Here is a 23,610-nt window from a genome sequence, read left to right on the forward strand (position 1 = left end):
AATTAATTGCCTGGATGCTCATGGGGAGGCTGCTTCCCTCTGCAGGGTTACACAGCCAGAGGTGAGCACCACCATGGGGCAGGGACAGCCCAGGGTGGGGAGCAGGGACAGGAGGGTCAGTCTGTCCTGCTGGCTGCTCCTCCTGAAGGACAGACACACTGCTGGATCCTCCCAGGCATCACAGCTGACCAGGGCAGTGTCAGCATCTCCTGATCCCAGTGGGATTCTCAGCCAGAGGTTGGTGCTGCTCTGCAGCAAAGCTCCCAGGGAGCCTCTTCATCCTGCTGATCCCTCCTCCTCCTCCTCCCAGACAGCCCAGACAGCACTGGGCCACCACATGGATGCCCTGGCTGAGTCACCAGCTGCCAGAGCAGACAGCTTCATCAGCTCATCGGGAGATAAGCACTGCAGACTAATTAATGTGTGGACAGAAGGAAATCAGGACTTACCCTCCAAGAGAGACAGAAGATTTCACTCTGGTCTTCAGGATGGCCTGCTGATAGTACATGATCTGAGGGATCAGACATGGCCATGGTTAGGAGCACAGAGGTTGGAAGATAAGGCCTATCTAAACCTCAGACTGCTTCTCTCCCAGGTAGTGGGGCTAATTACAGCAGGGACTGATTCTTCCCTAATTAGTGCATGTCCAAGGAACCCCAGGACCCCTGAATTGTCTCAGTAAAATGTCTGCTTTCACTGAGCTCACTGCAAACATCACAAACTCACTTTGCAATGTGCAAGTAATTAAAAAGCACTCCCCATGTTATACAGAAATTGAATAATAGCTCCCATCCTCAGCACCTACAAATGCTCTGGATGATTTAGCATGTAATTAGCACTGATTCTTGGCTGTCTCTGCGCTGGCGCCACCGTGATTTCCCCACCACTAATTTGGATCTATTGGATTTCAGCCCTGGTGTCTGTCCTTGCCTGAGCCTTCCCGTCACTGGGAGAGCTGCAGTGGGAGGGAATGGCCTGAAATTAATTTGATAAAAGCTCCAATGAGGCAGGGATTCTGCTTTGCAAAGAGCCCGTGCCCTGCACAGAGGGCTTTGAGCCACACAGGATGAACACTGAGAAGTGAGGGAAGCACCACTCACCTCTCTCCTGTAGAATTCCATTGTATTTTTCTGTAAAATATTTAAAAAAATAATCATTAAATTGGGATGGGTGCTTACATTTGTTTTTTGGGGTTTTTTGAGCCATGGAAACACCGTTGCAGCGCTGCCGTTGTGCAGCGCTCTCCAATTAATTCTGATTACAATTAAAATCAAACACAGCAGCTGAGCTAATCAGGGTATCATCAAAGCTAAGAGCATCCCCACACAGTAAATTGTCCCATTAGCTGTATTTACTGTTTAGCATTGCTTCTCCCATCACAGGCTGCCTGCATGCCTTCAATTAAGGGGTTGTTCTAATGGAGCTAAAATAGATTCATTTACGAGACACAGATTAGATCATTCAATATTAGCTAAAGGAGACAGGAACCAACACATTGCAAAATATAAACACCACAATTAAAAGCCTCAGAAGCAGTATCTGCTGTGCAAAGGGTGTTTAGGTTGTGATTTGAATAACTCAGCCTATGTTACATGTCATCCACAAACGAGCAGGCAATCGAAGGCAAGGAATTAACTGCAGGGTGTTTATTCCCACAGCTTCCTTTGAAGCACAGTTATTTGTGTGGAATAAACTGCAGAAGGGAGAAGGAAAGACAAGCTAAGTCAGGGATGCTCCCAGCAAGCCTTTAAAGGCTCAGGAAGGGATTCAGTTGCTCAGCTCCTGTTTAAGTCAAGACCTGCACCCCAAAATTATTCTATCAAACAAACCCTGTGGAAGATGGGGTCTGCAGAGTGCTTTGGAGAGTGCAGTTTGCGAGGGATGAGGGATGAAGATTCTGGTACTGAATGGCACAGGCAGCTCTGCTCTCCCCTCACCTGCACCCCAAACTGCCCCTGCTTTGGGAAAGGCAAGATGCTCCCCCAGGCTGCTTTGTGGGGACACTGATCTGCTTTTGCACTTTAACCATCATCACCATCCTGCTCAGGAGGGAGAAATTCTTCTCCACAAGGCAGAAAAACACCCCCAGCTCTGGTTCTGAGATGCCCACTCACCATTTCAGCAGCAGCAGGAGCCAGAAATGCAGCAGAGCCCAATCCCTACAGCCCCTCCACAAATCCAGCCCTGACCCTGACCCTGGCCACCAAAAAAGGTCCTGGCAGTGGTGTTGTGAGGGGAGGAAGCTTTTCCTGCTGGGAATGGGAATGCCATGAGCAGCTCTGAGGGGCAGCACAGCCCATCTCAGCAGGGACAAACAGGGCAGCAAACCCAGCAGTGATGCTGTGCTGGCCCTGTGGGACACATCAGGGGACAGACAAAGCTCCAGGACAGCAGGATCCTTGCTCACAGGGCTGTACAGCCTCCCCTGCTGATTCACAAGCTCCTGGCACACCCTGGTAAATGATGGAGGAGCTGAGGAACAGCCAGGAATCAGCTGCATCCCTGATTCCAGGCCACCTTCCATTTCTTCCCCTCATTTCTACAGGGCCATTGGTTCAGACAAACTGCAGAAATGGAAGGGAAAAATCACCTGTTTGCACAGAGAAATTTATTTTATTTCCTGCCCTAAAGTGTCCTGTTTGGAGCCCTGTGTTTGTGCCCTCCTGCACAACAGGAATTCTCTGTCTCCCTGGGGAATGTGAGACACAAACCAGGCCTCATGACATTTACAAGTGCCAGCTGAAGGGCTCCATTTGATGGAACTTGTGGCTAGAGCAGTGATTTCAACACGTTAAAATCATAAAAAAACCCTAATTTCTTCCACTTTTTTTGCCAACTGGGGCCTCAGGCAGGCCTGGTGCAGTGGGGAAGGAGAAGTGGGTGCTGGCACAGTGGCTTGAAGGCAGCTCACGTGGCAGGAAAGTGCTGTTATCTTCTAGAGGGGCCTGGCAGCACAGCACACACACGAGACAAACAGCTGTGGGAAAGAGAAAGAGAACACAGTGAGTGAAATGTTCTACAGAGACAGAAAGGGGTCAATTAAAATGCCATCACAACAGGAAAATTATATGTGGGTGAAGAAAAATCAGCAAACAAGGGAAGATTTGATTTTTTTTTTGAGTGCCCCACACAGCAAGGATGCCCTCCTGGCACAGTCTGTGTGGTGGGCAGCTGCTCCTGGGAAAACAAGGGGGCTTTGCCAAGGCTCCAGGTGGGGAGGGGATTTGTTAAAGCTCCAGGCTGAGAGGGGATTTGCCCCAGAAAGGGGCTGAGCATCTCTGAGCAGTGCCACAAACTGAACTGCAGCAAATCCAAGGGGACCCCAATGCTGAGCACCTGAGAGGCTGCAGGTGCTGGCTGTGCTCAGCCCCTTCCAGCTCTCAAATCAGCAGGAACTGGGAGGAATCTCAGCTATTTCACCCCAGAGCTGCTCGTAATTTCATTTCCCTTTCTCCCAGTGCCCCAGTTCCCAGTTCAGAGCTGCTGCAAGTGGCCCTGGGCACTGTCCCTGTCCCACTGAGCACTGCCAGCTGTGCCCACCCTCCCTGACCCCAGCACTGCCTGCAGCAGTGCCAAAGTGCCCTGCACCACCCACCCACTCTGCCTCATTTGGAAGGAAATCATCTTTGGAACAAAAGAGTGGTTTCTCATAATGAGATTAATTTTGCAATGCCCTTATAATGAGTGACTTATCCCAATTACTGCAGCCCCCAAACCAACATGGCAATTACTGCAAGGCCTCAGCCTGTCCCAAGCGAGTGCCACGAGCTGTGCCACATCCTGTGGCACCCCTGAGTGCCCTGGTCACAGCCTGTGCCACCAGCTCTGAGCTCCCTGGGCACTGCAGGGCCAGGAGCTGCTCAGAGCCCTGCCTGTTTATCTCCCTGTGCTTTCCAAACTTGTGATGATGCAGCAGAACTTTATCAGGCAAACTGGCAGGGATTTATGAAATTAAAGGCCAGCAGTGACTCATTGATCTGCGGCTGATTTGCTGCACACAACAAACCAGGGCACTTCATTCAGCAGCCCCTGAGGGCAGCACAGGGATTTTTGGGGAAGCTAAAGCTCTTTCAGAAAGATTCTGGTTCCAGAGGCTGTGCAGGTTCCTGCAGGCACTCAGGGCTCACTCTCAAGCACTGAGGCTTGGTGTGAGCCTGAGAGACAGCAAAACAAGGCTAAAACATCCCTTAATTAGCTGTTCAATAGGTGGCTACTTCTGCCTGAACCCCTAACACACTGTAACCACGAGGTTTGCCCATGGATCAGCAATAAAAGTCCTTCAGAGGAATTTGAGCACCTGTTTATCCCTAGAGGACTCTATCTGTGAGGGGGGAGCAGCCCACCAAAGGGTCTGAGCAAGAGAAGGAGAGATGTTCGTGCTAATGTCAGCCTCAAAGAAATCAGGAATTCATTCTTTTCTTTCCTTCTCAATGGCCAAGATAAGAAACTCCATAATTTGGCCAACAAAGTGAGGGTAGATTGAGCAGGAGCAGGGACACAAACCAGAGCTTGGCCCATTTATTCTTCCAAAGGCTGCTGAGACACAGGTGCTGGTGAGAGCAGAGGACAAAAATAAAGCTGCTGGTCCAAAAGGGGCTCCATGAGGGCTCTTGGCTGCCTCTTGGATTCTCAATCACTCTTTCAAAAGCAAAAGGAGGAGCAAGGAGAACCTTCCCTCTTCAGCTCAGCCTCCAGAGGGGAGAATGGCAGGGAAGTCACCCCAAAGCTGTGTCCCTTGATTTCTGCCCTCCTTGGAGCCTCCCCTGTCTCTCATGGCCAGGGGAAAGTGGGCAGAGACCCCTCAGCTCCCTCCCCTGTGCTACCAGGCACTGGCAGCTCTTCAGATTGTTTGCAAACCTAAAATCCCTTCCATGTCAGCTGTAAAACTGTGGGTGAGAAGTTGGCTCACTCCTCTTTCAATCCCTCTCCCTTTCCACTACTTCTTTACTCTTAAAAAAATAAAAAATAAAAAATAAAAAAGGCTTTTCAGCAGCTGCTACTTACAGCAAGAACAAAAATTAAAATACATCCCAAGCCTACACTTTGCTGCTTTTCAGTCTCTATAGCAACAGAACACAGCTGGCCAAAGCAATTTTCCTGCCTTGGCTGGAGGTGTTTAAAGGCTGCTACAGCAATGGGAAGTTGTGGGAGCACCGTGAGGGTGATGGCAGAAACATTTGCATTGAATTGCTCAGAGATGTTTTGACTTTGCTTCCAAATAACACTGTTAAGGACACAAAGACAGGATCACCTCAGAGGGCTGATGGGGAAAGGGAACAGCAGCTCCAGCTCCTCATCCACTGAGTGGATCTGCGTGATTTCAGACCAGTTCACCCAGTCAGAGCCCTCACACCCTCCATTCACTGATTCTGTTTCTTTATGGTCCACAATATGCATTTTTGGCAACATTTTGTGTCTCCAAAACATTTTGCTGTCTCCACCACACCAACTTCTTCTTACCACACATTAATTACCCTCTGGGAGTTATTCTGTAATTTGATTTTAAACCTGGATCTCTGCACTGACCCTTTACACCCCACAAAGTTCATTCAGCACTCATACAAAGGAGCACCTGGGGACAGAGGATTCCTCAGTTCAGCTTCACCAGCAGAGAAAACATGTCCTGCAGCCAAGCACTCACACCAACTGGTGTGGCAGGAAAGCTGACAAAGCCTTTTCAAGGCAGGAGGAGCTGCCAAAGCCATTTTGAGGGCCTCACCTCCTGGGTGAGAGAGCCTCAACTCTGCCCCGTTCAGCTGCTAGAGCTGAGCTGTCACACTCAGCCTGCAGTGCCCAAAAATGACAACCCCAGGGACATTTTCTGGGCCCTGCCCCACAAATTCAGTAGGTGTGTAAATAAAACCCAGCCCTGTCTCACCTGGTTTACCTTATTTTCACTGGGATCCGTGACTCGGTCTATTCCATACTCGAGGGCGCTCAGCATGCCTGGCTGTGGTGAACAACAAACAGAGCTTTGGAACTCGTTTGGTTTAAAGGCACAAATGCAGGAGGAGACCCCCAGGCCTCCCAGCAGTGCCTTGGGAACCCCCAGATTTGGGAATGCCCCTCTCCAAGCTGCAGCTGGACCTCTGTCCCTTGCAGCTTTGGGAACAACCAATTGTGGGAATCCACAAAATCAGAGGGTTTTGGGAAAACTGCAAAAGACAGGCCTCAGAGACAGCAGAACTGTGATTAGAGCTAAGCAGCAGCCATGAGATTGGTCAGCAGAAAAATTATTTAAACTGTAGAAAAGCAAGGACAAATAGAACAATGGTCTGTGTATTAACGCTTGTCTAGAATAACTCCCTAAGCTACAGAAAAGTTTATCTAGTGAGATATTAGGAAGTTTGAAGCTTAATAATGGAGCTCTGTGCATTGTGTTTTAAGGCTTACAAGCAGGTATTGTATTTGAAATAAGCAAGCATTGTTTTAAATGAAGGTACGTGTGCTTATGGTGATTGGATGGAACTACAATCAGCGTGCTTGATTGGTCAAAAAACTTTTAAAGTGAGTTGTAACATGAAGTTCTTGCTCTGCTGCCTGGGATGTGAGCTGCTGGCATCTTCCCATTGTCATAACCATGTCATGAGAGTGATGCTGGAAAATCAACCAGCTCAAGGCTGTTCCCAGCAGTCCCATCCCGTTTGTGATTTGTACAGAGCCCCCAGCCAGCGATACCAAGGGAAGGTGGTGGGGACTCAGGGCAGCTCTGGGCTGGCCCTGCCCTGGCACTCAGCCCCTTCCACATGGCAGCTTGTCCCAGGTGGCTGCAGGGAGAGCACCACGAGTCACTGCAGTCACCCTGTGCCCCCTACTCACAGGAGTTCTGTTCACAAGCCAGTAGGCTCTCTCCTGGCAGTCCAGGGCGTACCTGTCCTCCTTCTTCCGCTCCTTCCCTGCCCTGCAAAGCCAAGAACAGGGGAACTCAGCAATTCTGCCCCCATGAATCAGTGGGATGAGAAGCAGGGCACACCTCCAGCCTGCAGTGCCCCGTGGGTCCCAGCCTGACTGAGCCAGCACTGCCCCAATGCCAGCCCTGCCCACATCCTGTCCTGGCTAATTCTGGGCATCATCTTCACATGGCCACACATGACTCTGCCTTTTGAGAAATCATCATCATCATCTTCCTGAGCTGAGCTGGGAGCAGGCACATCCCCTTCTGCCACAGACACATTTTATGAAAAATCCTTTCCTTAGGATCTTTTCTACTGAGAAGCTGAGAGGCCTCAGGAACAAAATGTAAACATTGATTATCTGTTGCTGTGGAATGCAACAGGTGCATCTGTGATTGGTCTCATGTGGTTGCTTCTAATTAATGGCCAATCACAGTCAGCTGGTCAGTCACAAGATTTCCTTTCCTTTCCTTTCCTTTCCTTTCCTTTCCTTTCCTTTCCTTTCCTTTCCTTTCCTTTCCTTAAATTTCCTTTCCTTGAAATTTCCTTTCCTTTCTTCTGATAAAATCCTTTCTTCTATTCTTTTAGTATAGTTTTAATATAACATATATCATAAAATAATCTAATATATATAATAAAATAATAAAATTCAGCCTTCTGAAACATGGAGTGAAGATTCTCATCTCTTCCCTCGTCCTGGAACCCCTGTGAACATCACCACACCCTTCTGCTTAGGCACAAAGCCTCTCTGCTGACTTGTCCCCAGTCCTGCTGCTTCACCTCTGTCCCTGTCCCATGTCCCCAAGGAAAGCCACTCAGAGACACACCCTGGACATGTCTGATCCCTGGCTCTCAGTAAAGCAGAGGCATTTCTGAGAGAAACTGCTTGGAAATGGTTCTGAGGAGGCTTCCCAGGCACTAAAACCCAAATCACCTCCACAATTAAACAGAGGAGGCACCAGCATGGTTTGGGCTTGGACCAACGAATTCTTTCCCAGAAAAGTCCTGAGCACAATTTGGGATTTAGCATGGGAAGGGAACATTCCCAGCAGGCAGTTTGCATGTGGCCTCCCTGCTGTGGTTACAGGCTGGGTGCTGTGCCCCAGTCTGCCCCAGCAGCACCATCAAACAGCCTCAGACAGGTTTAATCTGCTGCTTCAGACACAGCCTGGGCATCTGACTTTGAAACTGCATTTGGCATCTCTGAGCCCGAGTCTGCCCTCAATTTACAAGAACAACAGTCTGGTGTTTAATGAGAGTTATCTGATGAGCTGCACTCCCAGCACTTGGCTGCCAGCCCAGGGAACACAGAGGCTGAGGAGCAGCAGAGCCACTGCCTGCCCTGCCACGAGGGAAAGGAAGGTAACAGGGGTCCACAGAAGCAGGAAAGATCTCTAAAGGAATATTCCCATCTCATGTTCACCAAGTTTCCCGGGAATTTGAAGGTTTCAGTTATAAAATCGAGTTCTTTTAGCTGGGTACTGAAGTATGCACTTCAGTTTTCTCCAGAAGTCCCTGCTGGGACCATTTACTGCTTCTTGATTCTCCACTCAGCTGAGAGATGTGCCAGAAACTCCTGACCCAGACCAGCAACAGCTCCAAAGTCCAGGGCCTGACCCACAAATCCTCATGGAGAATTGAGCTAAATGAAGTTGTTTCAAATTAGGGCTTGCAGCATCAGGACCCAGCTCCTTCACAGAACCACATCAAGTGCTAAACCCAAACCTCCACTCCAAGCCATTTTAAAGGCATTTTGGTGTTTTTAATGTGTGATTGAACTGTGCACTGAGCCAGCCAAGCTCTGCTCCTCACACCCTGCCCAGTGATGCAAACAAGGGAATGCAATTCAACTCACTTATACTGCTCCTTGGCCTGCATAATGACAAAATCCCACTTGTAGTTTATTTTCTGATTGAGCATGTTGTAATGTTCCTGGAATAAAAATAAAAAAGCAGTTTAGTGTGAAAATTCTGACCAGGGCACTCCCATGCTGGGGTTTTCTTGACTCTCCATAGTTCAACGAGGCCAGGCTGGCCACTGAGCCAAGAAATCTGGATTGTTCTGCACGTAATTACAAGAATTGCAACAGTTCAAAAATACCATTGCAAGGAGAGCAATTACCCCTGCTAAAATTATAATTGACTTCACAGGAGTTTTCTGTACTGGTTGTTTTTTTCACTTGCAAAATGTTGGTTTTTGGTACAGCTGCAGGAACACCTCATGCAATTGAAGAGGTGATTTTTTTTTTTTGCTGTGCCCCACTCATTAGCAACAAAGGGCTTAAGCTGTAGAAAATGAGGGTCTTGTAATGGAACAACTGCAGTGTCTCCTCACCTTTTCATATTCTTCCAAAACCCCTTTCCTTTTAATGTTCTTCTTTGCTAGATAAATTGCTGTGGAGGTAGAAGCAAATTAACAGTCAGTTATACAAGTTCAACAATAATTAAAAATTTACCCACATTGCAATCACAGGAGCCTTTGTCTGCTACAATATCTTGCCAGGCATGAGCTCCAAGCTCACAAAAGCTCAGTGAAAAAGACTTTGGTGCTTTTGGGATGGCACTGATGCCCAGGCAGGACAGGCAGTGTGTCCTTCTGCCACCCTTCCCTGGGGAACTCAGCCATAGTGTCAAGGGACACTGGACCAAACCTTCCAGGTGCTGAGGCTCCTCAGACCTCCAAGTTTTCCAAGCACAGGCCAGTGGGTTTTTGCTCAAGTTCTAATAAAAACATTCCTATAGAAACCAGGCTTTTCTATTTCCTTGGGAAATCCACAGCATAATGCAGGTAAAACCCACAGAGGACAGCCCTGGCATGGACAAATCAGCCTGGGAACTGCACAGCCCACAGGAGCAAACCCAGCTGATCAGCCCAAGAGTCATGAGCAGCTCTACAACAAAAAGCATCATAAAGGCAACAAGAGATTTATATGGAAAAACCCATCAGGAGATATTGGAAGCCACTTTGCTTTCTACAAAATAAAAAAGAACCATCTCTGAATGCAGGGCTTGATCCAAAGCTACAGGAAGACAGCCCTGGGCTCAGATCCAGGAACACACTTAACTGCTCAGGGAAATCTAATCTTGTGTTTAAAGCCTTCCCTCCCCAGCAAGGTAATTCAGATGTGCTCCTGTGTGATGGATCTCAGTGGAACAGAAGAGCTTAAACACTTTCTCTTAGCAAGGCCACCTCAAGATGGTCACACCCTCCATTCACCATTACTGAGAATTATTCACAAAACAGCATGAAAAAAATTGCCAGGGCAGAATTCAGGGCAGAACTCACTCCTTGTGAGTGGAGATGCAGCACAAGAACAGGAAGAGCAGATGTGGAGCAGGACTGTGGGACAAACTCACACCCCTGGATACCCCTGGACTGTCATGGACATATTTTATGAAAAATCCTTTCATTAGAATCTTTTTTCTTTAGAAGCTGAGAGGCTTCAGAAACAAAATGTAAACAATTATTATCTGCTGCTGTGGAATGCAACAGGTGCATTTTGATTGATCTCATGTGGCTAATTAATTAATGGCCAATCAATCTAGTTGCCTTGGACTCTCTGGTCAGTCACAAGATTTTATTATTATTCTTTTCAAGCTTTCTGATGAAATCTTTTCTTTTATTCCTTTAGTATAGTTTTAGTATATAATTTTATTTTAATATTATAGATATCATAAAATAATAAATCAGCCTTCTGAAACATAAAGTCAAGATTCTCATCTCTTCCCTTGTCCTGAAACCCCTGTGAACACCATCACACTGAACTGTGTGACAAACCCACACCCTGGGCACCTGCAGTGCCACCACTCACCATAGTCAGTGTCATCAGCAGCCCAGCCCTGCACTGGCCAGAAATAAGGGGTCTGCAAGGAAAGGAGCCTCCTGTTAGTGCACACAGGCCCTGAACTGATGGATTCCTCATTCCCAGTACCAGGAATATCCTGATTTCCCACTGAGAGCAGTGGAAAGAGTCCAGCCACGAACCTCAATCCCATCCTGTTCTGACTGTGCTTTTTGAATATTCATTATTCAGTGCCCCCACATCATCTACGTCCAACCAGCAATTCCATTTGCTGCTTTAAGATCTGGAAGGGAACACTCTCTGGAGGAAAGCACAGCTATTTTTAGGCTGAACAATACACTAATTTCACTGAAGAAACTATCACAGTTTCCCTGTAAACTGCAATCTCGGACTTCTCTGAGTCTTTTCCTTCCTCCTGCACAGCTCCACAGCTCCTGGGAAGTGCTCCAGCTGCCTGTTTTTAATAAAAACCAGCGTTGAACTCCCTCTCGAGGAGCTGCAACTCACTTGAAACCTGTAGAGGCTGCCATCTGCCCTCAGGGTGAGGTTCTTTGGCTCCTGGAGAGGGTAGATATATCCATATTTCACAAACAGGTCTCCCAGGTGGAGTGCCTCTGAAAATGGAGAATGCAGATGTTCTCATTGCACAGAAACACTTCACTGGAATTAAAAGGGAGCTCTCATGCAGGGGAGAATTCAGCTAAAAGGTTTTGCTGCTTGAGAGCTTGGTTTTATGACTGGAAGCTGGGAAAGGCTCCATTTTCACATTTTTACCCACCTTCTGCAGTGATTTTCAAGCGCTGAAGGATCCACTGCATGATATCATTACCTGCAAAGCAAAACAAAGCAAAGGTCAGGCACTGAAATCAGGAGTGTGCCCAAACCCACAGGGGGGGGGAGACTCTCCAGTGCTCACCCCTCACTGTGCCCTGGATGCCATGAGGGCACAGTGTCACAGACATCTTGTATGAAAAATCCTTTCTTTAGGATTTTTCCTCCTGAGAAGCTGGGAGGCCTCAGGAACAAAATGTAAACATTGATTATCTGCTGCTGTGGAATGCAACGGGGGCATCTGTGATTGGTCTCATGTGGTTGTTTCTAATTAATGGCCAATCACAGTCAGCTGGCTCGGACAGAGAGTCTGAGCCACAAACCTTTGTTATCATTCTTTGTTTTCTATTCTTAGCCAGCCTTCTGCTGAAATCCTTTCTTCTATTCTTTTAGTATAGTTTTAATATAATACATATCATAAAATAATAAATCAGCCTTCTGAAACATGGAGTCAGATCCTCGTCTCTTCCCTCATCCTCAGACCCCTGTGAACACTGTCACACACAGCCCTGTCTCAGTTTTGTAAAGAGCAGTGCCTGATCCTCTAAGAGTCCCTTAATGGGCAGAAGGGATGTCCAAATCTCAGATCCAAGCTGCAGTGGTCACAGGATTTATCAAACTCACACACATTTTATCTCTCCCAGTTCTTTTGTTGGACTGTGAGCAGTTGTACCCACCACAGGCAGCATAAACCTCCAGCAGTTTTAGTTTTATGTTCTAGTATTTCATATTTTAGTATTATTTATTATTTAGTTTAATGTTTTAGTATTTAGCTTTATGTTCTGAGGGGAAAATTTCATTAACTTCCTTCCATTTATAAAGGGCAAAAATGGACTTGTTCCCTGACCAGTTACTGCCTTTCCTCCAAACCTCCCCCAGGACTGCAGACTGAGGTGTTGACCTTTCTTGACATTGCAGTGATGACTTAACTTTCTAATAGGGGCTCAGAGCTCTTATCCTCCTGCCTGCTTCCTGAAATAGATGAAATTAAAGGATTATCTCATCACTCATTTCTAGACAGCTCCCTCTGTAAGCACTTTCCCCCAAAGGTGCACATCTAACACTGAGGTTTATTTGTGAGCCATTTGACTGACTTTCACTGAATTTAACTGTCACCATGATATTTTGTGAAAAATCCCTATGCTCACTGCCTCTTCCCATGGGCAAGGGACTTCAGCGCCTCTGCAGCCTCTTTTTTAAAAAATAAAATTGGGGCAAACAACACACTGAGCCAGCCAGGCTTTGCAAACACAGTGGGGGAATTCTCTCGACTTGCCTGAAGCAAACTCACTTTGTTTCAGCGGGAGTTTTTGTTCTGAATTTCCAAGTGCTGGAGAAGGATGGAAGCAGGAGGAGGATATGTGTGAATATTTATAGCAGGGGATTCCTCACAAGAGCTTTTGTGGAGGCTTGGAGAGCAGAGGAGCAGAGCGCTGCTGGTGCCTGGTGAAAGGAGCAGCAGGCACAAGGAGGCTGCTGGTGATGAGAGCTGCCTGGAGCACTGCACATGGCACAGCTCAGCTCCTGTCTGCTGCTCCTGCAGCCTCCTTGAGGGAGCCAGAGCTGTCACTTACAGCCACACAAGTGGGCTGAATATTTTGTTCCTTTCCTGCCTACTCAAGAAAAATTATTCCTAGCAGTAAACATGAAAAGGAAGGCTAATTGTTAATTGCTGGTTTCTGAAGTACCATCATTCAGTCTGCCTCCAGGCTGCTTGTTTTAATTGGATTTTAATATTTATTTTTATTTGGGATCCAGCCTCACTGGGAGCAGGAGAGGTCTGGAGGCTGCAGCATGTCCTCACCTCTGTGCTAAGAAAAGGGCACTGGAGTTAACCCCAGGAGAGAGCTGGGAGTGCCTGGGGATCAACTTTTGTCTGATTCAAAGGGTAGGAATGAAATGAGACAGGAGTGAGAACCAGATTAAGGGAGCAGGTACATATCAAATAATATTTATATATATTTATTGGAGGCAGAGCTCCAGCACACAGCCAGGGAACAGGTACATCTCAAATGATATTTATTTATATTTATTGGGAGCAGAGCTCCAGCACACAGCCAGGGAACAGGTACATCTCAAATTATATTTGTATATATTTATTGGAGGCAGAGCTCCAGCACACAGCCAGGGAACAGGTACATCTCAAATGATATTTATATATATTTATTGGAGGCAGAGCTCCAGCACACAGCCAGGGAACAGGTACATCTCAAATGATATTTATATATATTTATTGGAGGCAGAGCTCCAACACACAGCCATGTAGCAGGTACATCTCAAATGATATTTATATATATTTATTGGGAGCAGAGCTCCAGCACACAGCCATGTAGCAGGTACATCTCAAATGATATTTATATATATTTATTGGGAGCAGAGCTCCAGCACACAGCCATGTAGCAGGTACATCTCAAATGATATTTATATATATTTATTGGGAGCAGAGCTCCAGCACACAGCCATGTAGCAGGTACATCTCAAATGATATTTATATATATTTACTGGAGGCAGAGCTCCAACACACAGCCATGTAGCAGGTACATCTCAAATGATATTTATATATATTTATTGGGGGCAGAGCTCCAGCACACAGCCAGGGGGATCACAGACAGATTTTCTGTGCTGAACTGGGCCCATCCCTTCCCCCAGGGCAGTTCTTACCTGTGACAGCGTGAGGGATGCTGGTGACCATCACTGGCTGTGCCTGTGTCTTGATTCCTGTGTCTGGGCTCTGCATCTCCATCATGAGAGCTTCAATCTGCAAAGCAGGAGATGGGATAGGATGGGATGGGATGTGTGGCCACATTTTTGCTCAAAGAGAAAAGCAAGGCACAATTCTTCCCAAGGATATTTCTGAGATTCACATTCTCTGAACCCCAGAGAAAGAAAAAACAATTCTTATCATTTGCTGTGCCTGTGGTTGTGCAAAAGTAGAATGCAATATGGGGATTATTTAACCAAATTCACGGTGTTTTGTTTCCTTGGCCTCTCAGGACTAGGTGTGTGTGTTGGGTGATAGTCACGAGATTTTGGACAGTGTGAGCAGAGTGAGTGCTTGGCAGATTCAGTTTAGATGTAATCTAACATAGTATAATATAGTATAGAATAATAAATATAATAATGTCGAATTTATAATTCATAATTTTATGATATTATATAATTTATATAATAAAGTAACTAATTAGCCTTCTGATAAGATGGAGTCAGATGCATCATTCCTTCTGTCCTCAAGGCATTCCCTGCAAATTCACCAGGGCTGGATGTCAGCAGTGGGCAGGAGGGCAGCCAGCACTCCACAGGGTGGGCACTGGTGTGCCACAGACACATTTTATGAAAAATCCTTTCGGCAAGGTTTTTCCTCCTGAGAAGCTGAGAGGCCTCAGGAACAAAATGCAAACAATGATTATCTGCTGCTGTGGAATGCAACAGGTGCATCTGTGATTGGTCTCATGTGGTTGTTTCTAATTAATGACCAATCACAGTCCGGCTGTCTGGAGTGTCTGAGAGTCACAAGATTTTATTATCATTCCATTCCTTTCTATTCCTTGCTAGCCTTCTGATGAAATCCTTTCTTCTATTCTTTTACTATAGTTCTAATAATATGTACATAATAAAATAATATATAATAATATATAATAATAAATAATATATCATAATATATTATAAAATAATAATATATAATAAAATAATACTATAAAATAAAATAAAAATAAATATAGTTTTAATAATATATCTAATAAAATGGATATGTATAAAAATAAAATAATACTATATAATAAATATATAATAATATATTTATTATATGTAGTATTATTTTATATAATCTATTATATTTATATATAATTCTACATATTATATATTTATTATATATAATAAATAAATATATTTAATATTCTATATCTATATATAATAAATATAATAATATGCAATAAAATAATACTAAATATAATACAGTAATTTTATATATGTGTATATACATATATGTATATATATGTATATATATATGTATGTATATATGTGTATATATATATGTGTATATATATGTATATGTGCATATATATATATATATATATGATTTCAGAAACATGGAGTCAACATTCTCCTCTCTTCCCTGCTCCTGGGAGCCCTGTGAACCCCACCACACTGTGCCCCAGCCCTCTCTGAACCTCCCCTGGCACCAGAGGTGCCACCTCCAGCCCCTGGCAGCTCACACTGGACACACACACAGCCAGGGCTGGCACAGGAGGACAGCATGGAACCACTCCATGAGAGATAAGGGCAAAATAATGAATAAAATCTCTGCTAGCCAGACCCCACTACACCCAGAAAGGTTCTTCTCTGGAGCGTTGGGCACTTAGAAAGAAAAATGGGGAGGGAATAAAATCTGTGTTCCTGATAGGTGCGTGGGGGGCTCTCTGGCTGCATTCCCCAGGCAGCTCCCAGCCCCTCCAGGGATGGGGCAGGCTCATCCTCATCCTCCCATCTGGCACCATCTCATCTGGGACTCCTCAGGGATCCTGGTGACTCATTTTGAACACAGGATGCGTCTCACACTCAGGGCCAGACAACTTTTATTCCTCATTCCCAATTATCTTTATTTCTTTTTTAAAAGATAAAGATTTTCAAAGGTATTTTGCTCCTCTTTGACTTCCTACCAGCAGCATTCCCAAAGCACAAAGCTTTTCTTTCACCTGGGATCTGTGCTCAGATGGATGGAGCTGGGGCACACTCCTCATCTCCTGGTTTTTGATTATCTGAGTGCCATGAGAGCTTTGGGGAAGATGTTCTCCTTTTTGTCTTCTCCTTCCAGGGCTATTAAATCAAAACTGGTCCAACAGGACCAATTTGGTCTCTCCACACACTTGTTTTGGGTGAGGCTGCAGCTTTTTAACTGAGAGCAGAGGATTTAACAGGCTGAGCTGATGACACACTCACATAATGGAGGGTATTGTCTTCACAGGCACCACAGTGACTTTGGTCCCAAGGCTTGCCAAGTTCTGTGAGGATTTAAGCTGTACTGACAGGATACACTCTGGGCTTGTCAGTAAAACTGGATTTTCAACTGCTTTTAAAGGCACTGACAAATTAATGCTAGAACGGAGAAGCCTGGTAAAATGTAACATAAATATTTGTATAAATACTTATGAAATATTTTAAAAGAGCAAAACCAGAGCAGAAGTGATGGAATTTGAAGGCATATTTTTAGGTTTTTTAACAGAACTCACAATTTCAACCTCAGGAAGTTCAGCTGTGTGGGATGAGGTGAGGCAGGCAGGGCACTCTTTAGGAAACTGGGATTCTAAGCAAAGCCAGTACCTTGGGAAGTGACCCTCTGTGACTGCACAGTGCTTTCACAGAGAACAGAGATCCTGGGGGCAAACACAGCCCTGCTCGTCCCCCTGTCCCTGTGCAGTGACACCTGGCAGACCCAGGCAGGATCCTGGGGCAAACACAGCCCTGCTCATCCCCCTGTCCCTGTGCAGTGACACCTGGCAGACCCAGGCAGGATCCTGGGGCAAACACGTCCCTCTCATCCCCCTGTCCCTGTGCAGTGACACCTGGCAGACCCAGGCAGGATCCTGGGGCAAACACAGCCCTGCTCGTCCCCCTGTCCCTGTGCAGTGACACCTGGCAGACCCAGGCAGGATCTGTGCTCTGGGCAGGCAGCACAGCACATGCTGCTCTCCAGGTGGGCTCCAGACACATCTTCAACCAGCTGAGAGCAGGGAATTGGCTCAGAAACCCCCCCAGCCCCACAGCACAGCATGTTCCCTTCCTTTAACCAGCAGCTCTTCAGCTCTCGTGGTGTTCACACTCTGCCACGTTCCCTCTTGTCACTGGAGAAATGACAAATACATTAAAAATCAAGGAGCTGCCTGGCCCTGGCTGCAAAGCATCCACCTTGCTGATCAAACCCCAGCCTGTCTGTGTCTGTTCTCCCAAGGGAACAGTGGATTACAGGATCAGGAGCTGCCATCAGCACCAGGGAGGCTGGGAGGGCTGCTTCACACACAGCAGGAACATTTCCTTGCTTTGCTGAAGGCTCTGGTACATTTTGTCACACTTTCAGCCAGGAAAGAGCTGTCTGGTTTGAATTTTGCAGAGCCAGAAGCCACTTCCTGACTGGTTGATGGGTGGGGATGCACACAGAGGTAAACATCAGGACTGCTGAAGGAGCCAGGCTCCAGGGAGAGCTCATCTCACACACACAGACACCACAAGGCAGGAGCCCCCTTCAGATCAGCTGGGATCTCTGCCTGGAGGTGAAGTCACCCTGAAAGCCACAGAGGAGACAACAGGAAAGCTGTGTGTCCCCTCTGGGACTGCACAGAGTCACAGGGCTCAGCTCACTGAGAGCAAAGCAGAACCCAAACTCCCAAAAAGTGAGAAAAACCATCACTGGATTCAGGAGCCTGTGGGAAGCCCCAGGGAGAGTGTCCTGGATTGCCAAGCAAATTGTATTTTATTTACATCTGTATGGCAGCTGGCTTCTCTTCAGTGGGCAGCTTTCCTTATCTCTTCCACATCTGGGGAGACATCTGCTGATAAGAGGCTATTGAATGTCCCTGCATGGCTGATAAGAATGACAGCATCCCATTGGGAGATGTGAGCCCAGAGGGAGAAGCCAAGCATTCCTACCTGGATATAACCTGGAGATTCTGGAACACCAGCCAAGCATTCCTACCTGGATAGAATCTGGAGATTCTGGAACACCAGCCAAGCATTCCTACCTGGATATAACCTGGAGATTCTGGAACACCAGCCAAGCATTCCTACCTGGATAGAATCTGGAGATTCTGGAACACCAGCCAAGCATTCCTACCTGGATAGAATCTGGAGATTCTGGAACACCAGCCAAGCATTCCTGCCTGGATAGAATCTGGAGATTCTGGAGCACCAGCCAAGCATTCCTACCTGGATATAACCTGGAGATTCTGGAACACCAGCCAAGCATTCCTACCTGGATATAACCTGGAGATTCTGGAACACCAGCCAAGCATTCCTGCCTGGATATAATCTAGAGATTCTGGAACACCAGCACGGCTTCTCCACTGGATTTCTCAGAGGAACAGCAGCTGCCTCTTTCCCTGGATCTTCAGAGGAAGATGCACCTTTCTACAGGATCCCTGCTCCAGCAGAACCACCCCTGACACTCCAGGAGGGCTGCAGCCACAATTCCAATGGGACTGCTGCCAACACCCTGACCCACAGGGTGTCAGGTTGGGTTCTGACTCTGGCAGTGTTGGTTTGTTTACTGCATTGTTTATTTTATCTTTTTATTTTCTTCCCTAATAAAGAAGTGTTATTTCCTGCTCCCATATTTTTGCCTGAGTGCCCCTTAATTTAAAATTTACAGCAATTGGGAGGGAGGGGGTTTGCATTTTCCATTTCAGGGGAGGCTCCTGCCTTCCTTAGCAGCCACCCGTCTTTTGAAACCCAGAGAGGCCAATGGCCACCAAGTGATGGGGTGCCCATGGTTCTGGAGGAGGAGGATGGAACAGTGGGCAGTGATGGATTGCTTGGCTGAGTTACCCTGGGTGCAGGTCCCATCCCTGAGTTTTACCCTTTGGATCAGGGCATCCACAATGCAGGAAAAACAAACTCCAAAGTTGAGTTGAGACTCACAAATGCAGCAGCAGAACACTGCCAAGGTGAGGAGCTCAGCCCTTCTCAGCATCAACCCAGACAGAGGCAGCTTTGCTTCAGACAGAAGAAATATCCATTTTCCCAGCAGGAATTTGCAGTTCCCAGCTGAGCGCACAGTCCTGGTGCTGTAATTGAAGATCTGCTGCTTTCTCCATGCTATTTGCCTGGCTCTATCCCCCCTCACTGCCTGCTGCTGTTTGCAAGGGGCAGCCCTACCTGCTCTGATTTCCAAGGTTACACCACAGTCCTTACCCCCACTCTGGCCTCTGAAGGCTCATTCAAATGTTTTCTAGGTCTACAACTACCAGCCTTGCTTTGCACGTTGATGGATGATCAGAAAAAAGAAGAAATGAAAAAAAATCCATTGTTAACCAGCTAAAACTTCCTGCTTTTTCTTAATTAAAGCTGAGAGGAAGTGGCTTGTTCCCACTGAGTGATGCCTCAGCTAAAGGAAGTAAATCTGTGAGTGGGGAGGGCAGGGCTGTACTGGCTCTTCCCAGTCTGGAGGGGATTTGTTTCCAAAAAAAGATGTGGCACTGACATCTCCCAGCCTGGAACAAGGAAAGGGAGGATGGGATGAGGCTGAGCTTGGCCTAAGGCTCAGTTACAGCCATACCCAGGGCCTCAGAGAGCAGGAGTCTGCTGGATTCCAGCAAAACCACAATTCAGCTGCTCACACATTTCTGGAGATGCCCAGGAGATGAGGCTCAGCAGCTGCTGAAAGTCTAAGCCTGGAGAAGCAAAGCCAGGCTGGAAAAGCCCCCAGAGCCTGGAACAGCCCCTCCCTGGCTGCTGCACAGCTTGGGAGAAGCCAGCAGGGACCAGAGTGAGGAGGAGGCAGGGAAGAAGGCATCCATCAGCCCTACCCACAAGGTGTGAGTCACTGTGCAGCTCAGCAAGGAAAAACACCCAGCCCAGGAGCTCCTGAGAGCACAGCCCAGCTCTGCCAGCTGATGCCCAGCAGAGCCAGGTCTGGCTGCTGGAGCAGGCACAGGCACCAAGAGCTTGGGTTCATTCAAGCTCTCACAGCATCCAGCCAAAATCCATTTCAGAGGCTTCCTTGCTATCCCAAGAGACTTTTGGGTCGTTCTTCTTCCAGCCAAGATGGTTTAGAAGGGGAGGAAAAAATAGAATAAAAACAACCTAGGTGCTAGCATGGTGAGCAGGTGTTACAGGGCTCTCTGATCCCCTCATAGCTCAGCCACAAGGACCAAGCTGCACATCCAGCCTGAGTCATTCAGAGCAGCCTCACAGCGAGGGCAGGGCACTGCCCACCACCCCTACAGCAACCCCCTGTCCTTTCCCTGTGCCCCATGGCAGGATTGCTGCTGCGGGCACATCTTCCTGATGGAGAGGCAGCACAGGGGGTGCTGGCAGCTGTGGATGCACACAGGGATGGGATGGCAGCTGTGGATGCACACAGGGATGGCAGCATGGCAGGGATCCCTCCCTGCAGCTGTGGATGCACACAGGGATGGGATGGCAGCTGTGGATGCACACAGGGATGGCAGCATGGCAGAGATCCCTCCCTGCAGCTGTGGATGCACACAGGGATGTGCTGGCAGCATGGCAGGGATCCCTCCCTCCAGGCACAGCCTGTGTCAGCTGGGGGCAGAGCGTGAGCACAGGCTTAAGCAATTAACAAAGCTTCTTTCCAGGATTTTAGCTCCTCATGGGTCTAAGCCTGTAAGGTGCTCGCTGGGTGCAGGCTGAGCATCCTCAGCTCCTGCCAGTAAAGGTGCCTGGTGTTCCCAGGAGCTCTGAGGATGGGGCTGTCTGCACAGAGCCCACACTGCCATGGAGCAGCTGAGCCTCCATGGCTTCTCCAAGGTCTGGAAAAAACAGAGCAGGAATGAAAGTGGAGCTGAGAGCCAAGGGCTCTCACTGAACACCAGAAGCTTCCCTCCCTGCTGCTAACAGGTCCTGGACTTGCAAAGCCCTGGAAGTGCTCAGCCCCCCTGGCTGCTCTCAGTGTGAGTGGTGCATTCGCTGTGTTTTGACTGATCTTCCCACCTGAGGAACTGGGAGTGCTGTGCAGAGCCTGCTGCACTCCCACGGAGCAGCTGAAGCACAGCTGCAGGCAGTTGTTTTCTCAAAGCACAGCTTCTCCTCCTCTGCACCCCCGCACACAACTCCACCGAGTGTTATTCAGTGCAGAATCTGGCCTGGAGTGTTTCCCTTGGCGGGGCTCCCCAGCCAAATTTACCCTGCAAGACACAGCACCACAGAAAATACCCTCTTTACTTCCTCTGGTGTAGTAGGTACTGCCAGGCTTATACCTCAGCATTGAATATCCCCAAATTCCCTCCCTTTACCCCTGGAATCCTCCTCAGGTTGTGGGCGTTGAGGAAAGCTAACTACAATTCAAACAGCAACTTGTCACTGGAAATTGAGTTAATTCCATCCAACAGGATAAGCCACACTCAGGAGAGGTGGGTGGGAGAAAAGCTAGCTTAACACTCTGCTTTTTAAAATCTGCAGTACTAGCTACACTACAACTGGCCATGCTTTGAATGAATGCTACAGAAAAAACCCACCAAATGCTGCACAGAATTACACATTACACCCAAAAACGTGGGCATGCATCATCCCACTCCTTCTGGCCACAAATGCACTCGTGTCTGGAACACTGGAAGGAGGGAGAGCAGGCTGTAATAGACCAGTGTAACACACCAATGTCTGAATGTGGACATCAGCTGAAAGCACTGGAACACACACTGGACCGACTGGAGCACAGCTACACTGAGTGGCCTGGTGCTGTTGATGGGTTTTTCCCTGAGAATAATGGAAGAGGGAGAAAATGTGTCAGGGCAACCATTCAGATAAGCTACAAAAGATAAACACCATTACAGTCCTGTTTTCTCCATCACTTCAGCACACGCTGCCCCCCCGAGCCAGCTGGGATCCACGGCGCTCTCCACAGATCCAACAGATTGCAACAAGTCATGGCTCCAAACTCCCGGGCAGGGGCTGTTCCCCCTCGGTCCCACCCGCCCGGAGGTGCCCGGGGAGCGGTGGCCGAGCAAGATGCTGTGACCGCGGCATCGCCCCGAGCACCGCCAGCGCTGCCCCGGGCACCGCACCGCAGCGCCCGGCGCGCCCCTAATGGTGCGGCTACCCCCGGCGCGGCTGAGCCCTCACCTTTTTCAGGAAGGCCATGCGCGGGCGGTAGCGCTGTCCCTGGTCGAGCCGTGTGACGGTCATGGTGCCGGTGGTACCGGTGCCGGTGCGGGTGGTGCCGGTGCCGGTGGTGCCGGTGCTGGTGCGAGCGGAGCGGCCCCGGCCCGGCGCACCTGGCTGCCCACACCGCCACACGCCGGGGGCGGCGCCACCGCCGCGCGCCGCAGCCAATCAGCGCCCGCCGCCCCGAGCTCATTTGCATGAAGGAGCGGGGGGCGGCCGCTTGGGGGCGCTCGTGGGAGAGCGCGGAGGAGATGGGATGGAATGGAATGGAATGGAATGGAATGGAATGGAACGGGATGGAATGGAACGGGATGGGATGGAACGGGATGGGATGGGATGGAACAGAATGGAACGGGATGGAACGGAATGGAATGGAATGGAATGGAATGGAATGGAATGGAATGGAACGGAATGGAACAGAATGAGATGGGAGAAATGGGATGGGATGGGATGGGATGGGATGGGATGGGATGGGATGGGATGGGATGGGATGGGATGGGATGGGATGGGATGGAACGGAATGGAACAGAACGGGATGGGATGGGCTGGAAGGGGATGGGAGAAATGGGATGGGATGGGATGGGATGGGACGGAATGGGACGGAATGGGACAGAATGGGATGGAATGGGATGGAATGGGATGGGACGGAGTGGAACAGAATGGGATGGGAGAAACGGAATGGGATGGAATGGAATGGAATGGAATGGAATGGAATGGCCAGGTTTTGGGCCTGGGTTTGCAGCAGGCACAGAAAGCGATGCAGACTGACTGTCCCTGAAGGGTGATGCGGTGCCCTGGGCAGCACTTCAGGAGACGATCCCTGGACACAGCATCCTGCTGGGCCACAGCTCCCCAGGGTGTGCAGGGTCCAAGGAATGGCAGCCCCATCCCCCAGGGTTTTGGGTCATGACCTATTGCAGAGCCCTGTAGACCCCAGGGGTCAGGCTTGGGGGGCAACTTGTGCTGAAGTGATGGATAAAATAAATGCACAAGAACATTCTGGAATCTGTGAAGTCACACTAAACAAGCTAAGGCCAAGGTGCTGTGGCTGAGTGTCGGGTATGTGGGGTCGGTCTCTTCCACCGGGCAGCACTGACAAAACCAGAGGACACAGCCTCAAGCTATGTCAGGGAAGCTATAAGTTGGATATTAGGAATTTTTTTTTCACAGAAAGAATAATAAAGTACTGGAATGCTCTTCCCAGGGAGCTGGTAGAATCACCATCTCTGGATGTGTTTAAAAAAAGCCTGGACA

At 48.2% G+C, this 23,610-nt stretch overlaps 1 protein-coding gene across 1 annotated transcript in view; it reads right to left on the reverse strand.

Annotated features, from left to right (window-relative positions):
- The window catches only part of RGS9 (regulator of G protein signaling 9), a 30,775-nt gene extending 8,308 nt beyond the window's left edge, over positions 1–22,467 (reverse strand). Inside the window, exons 1-11 of the mRNA XM_054278776.1 lie at positions 22,315–22,467; positions 14,188–14,284; positions 11,474–11,524; positions 11,203–11,309; positions 10,705–10,756; positions 9,228–9,286; positions 8,749–8,825; positions 6,820–6,901; positions 5,888–5,950; positions 1,101–1,130; positions 450–511 (exon numbers count right to left, since the gene is read on the reverse strand). Coding sequence (XP_054134751.1) covers positions 450–511; positions 1,101–1,130; positions 5,888–5,950; positions 6,820–6,901; positions 8,749–8,825; positions 9,228–9,286; positions 10,705–10,756; positions 11,203–11,309; positions 11,474–11,524; positions 14,188–14,284; positions 22,315–22,377 — 743 coding nt within the window. The 5' untranslated portion in view covers positions 22,378–22,467. The remainder of the gene's footprint in view (positions 1–449; positions 512–1,100; positions 1,131–5,887; positions 5,951–6,819; positions 6,902–8,748; positions 8,826–9,227; positions 9,287–10,704; positions 10,757–11,202; positions 11,310–11,473; positions 11,525–14,187; positions 14,285–22,314) is intronic.
- Positions 22,468–23,610: the final 1,143 nt, after the last annotated feature.

The sequence above is a fragment of the Melozone crissalis genome, unplaced genomic scaffold, assembly GCF_028551555.1.
Source record: "Melozone crissalis strain CALT ecotype California unplaced genomic scaffold, PUWL_Pcris_2 ptg000026l_1, whole genome shotgun sequence".
In the NCBI taxonomy this organism is placed as follows: Eukaryota; Metazoa; Chordata; class Aves; order Passeriformes; family Passerellidae; genus Melozone; species Melozone crissalis.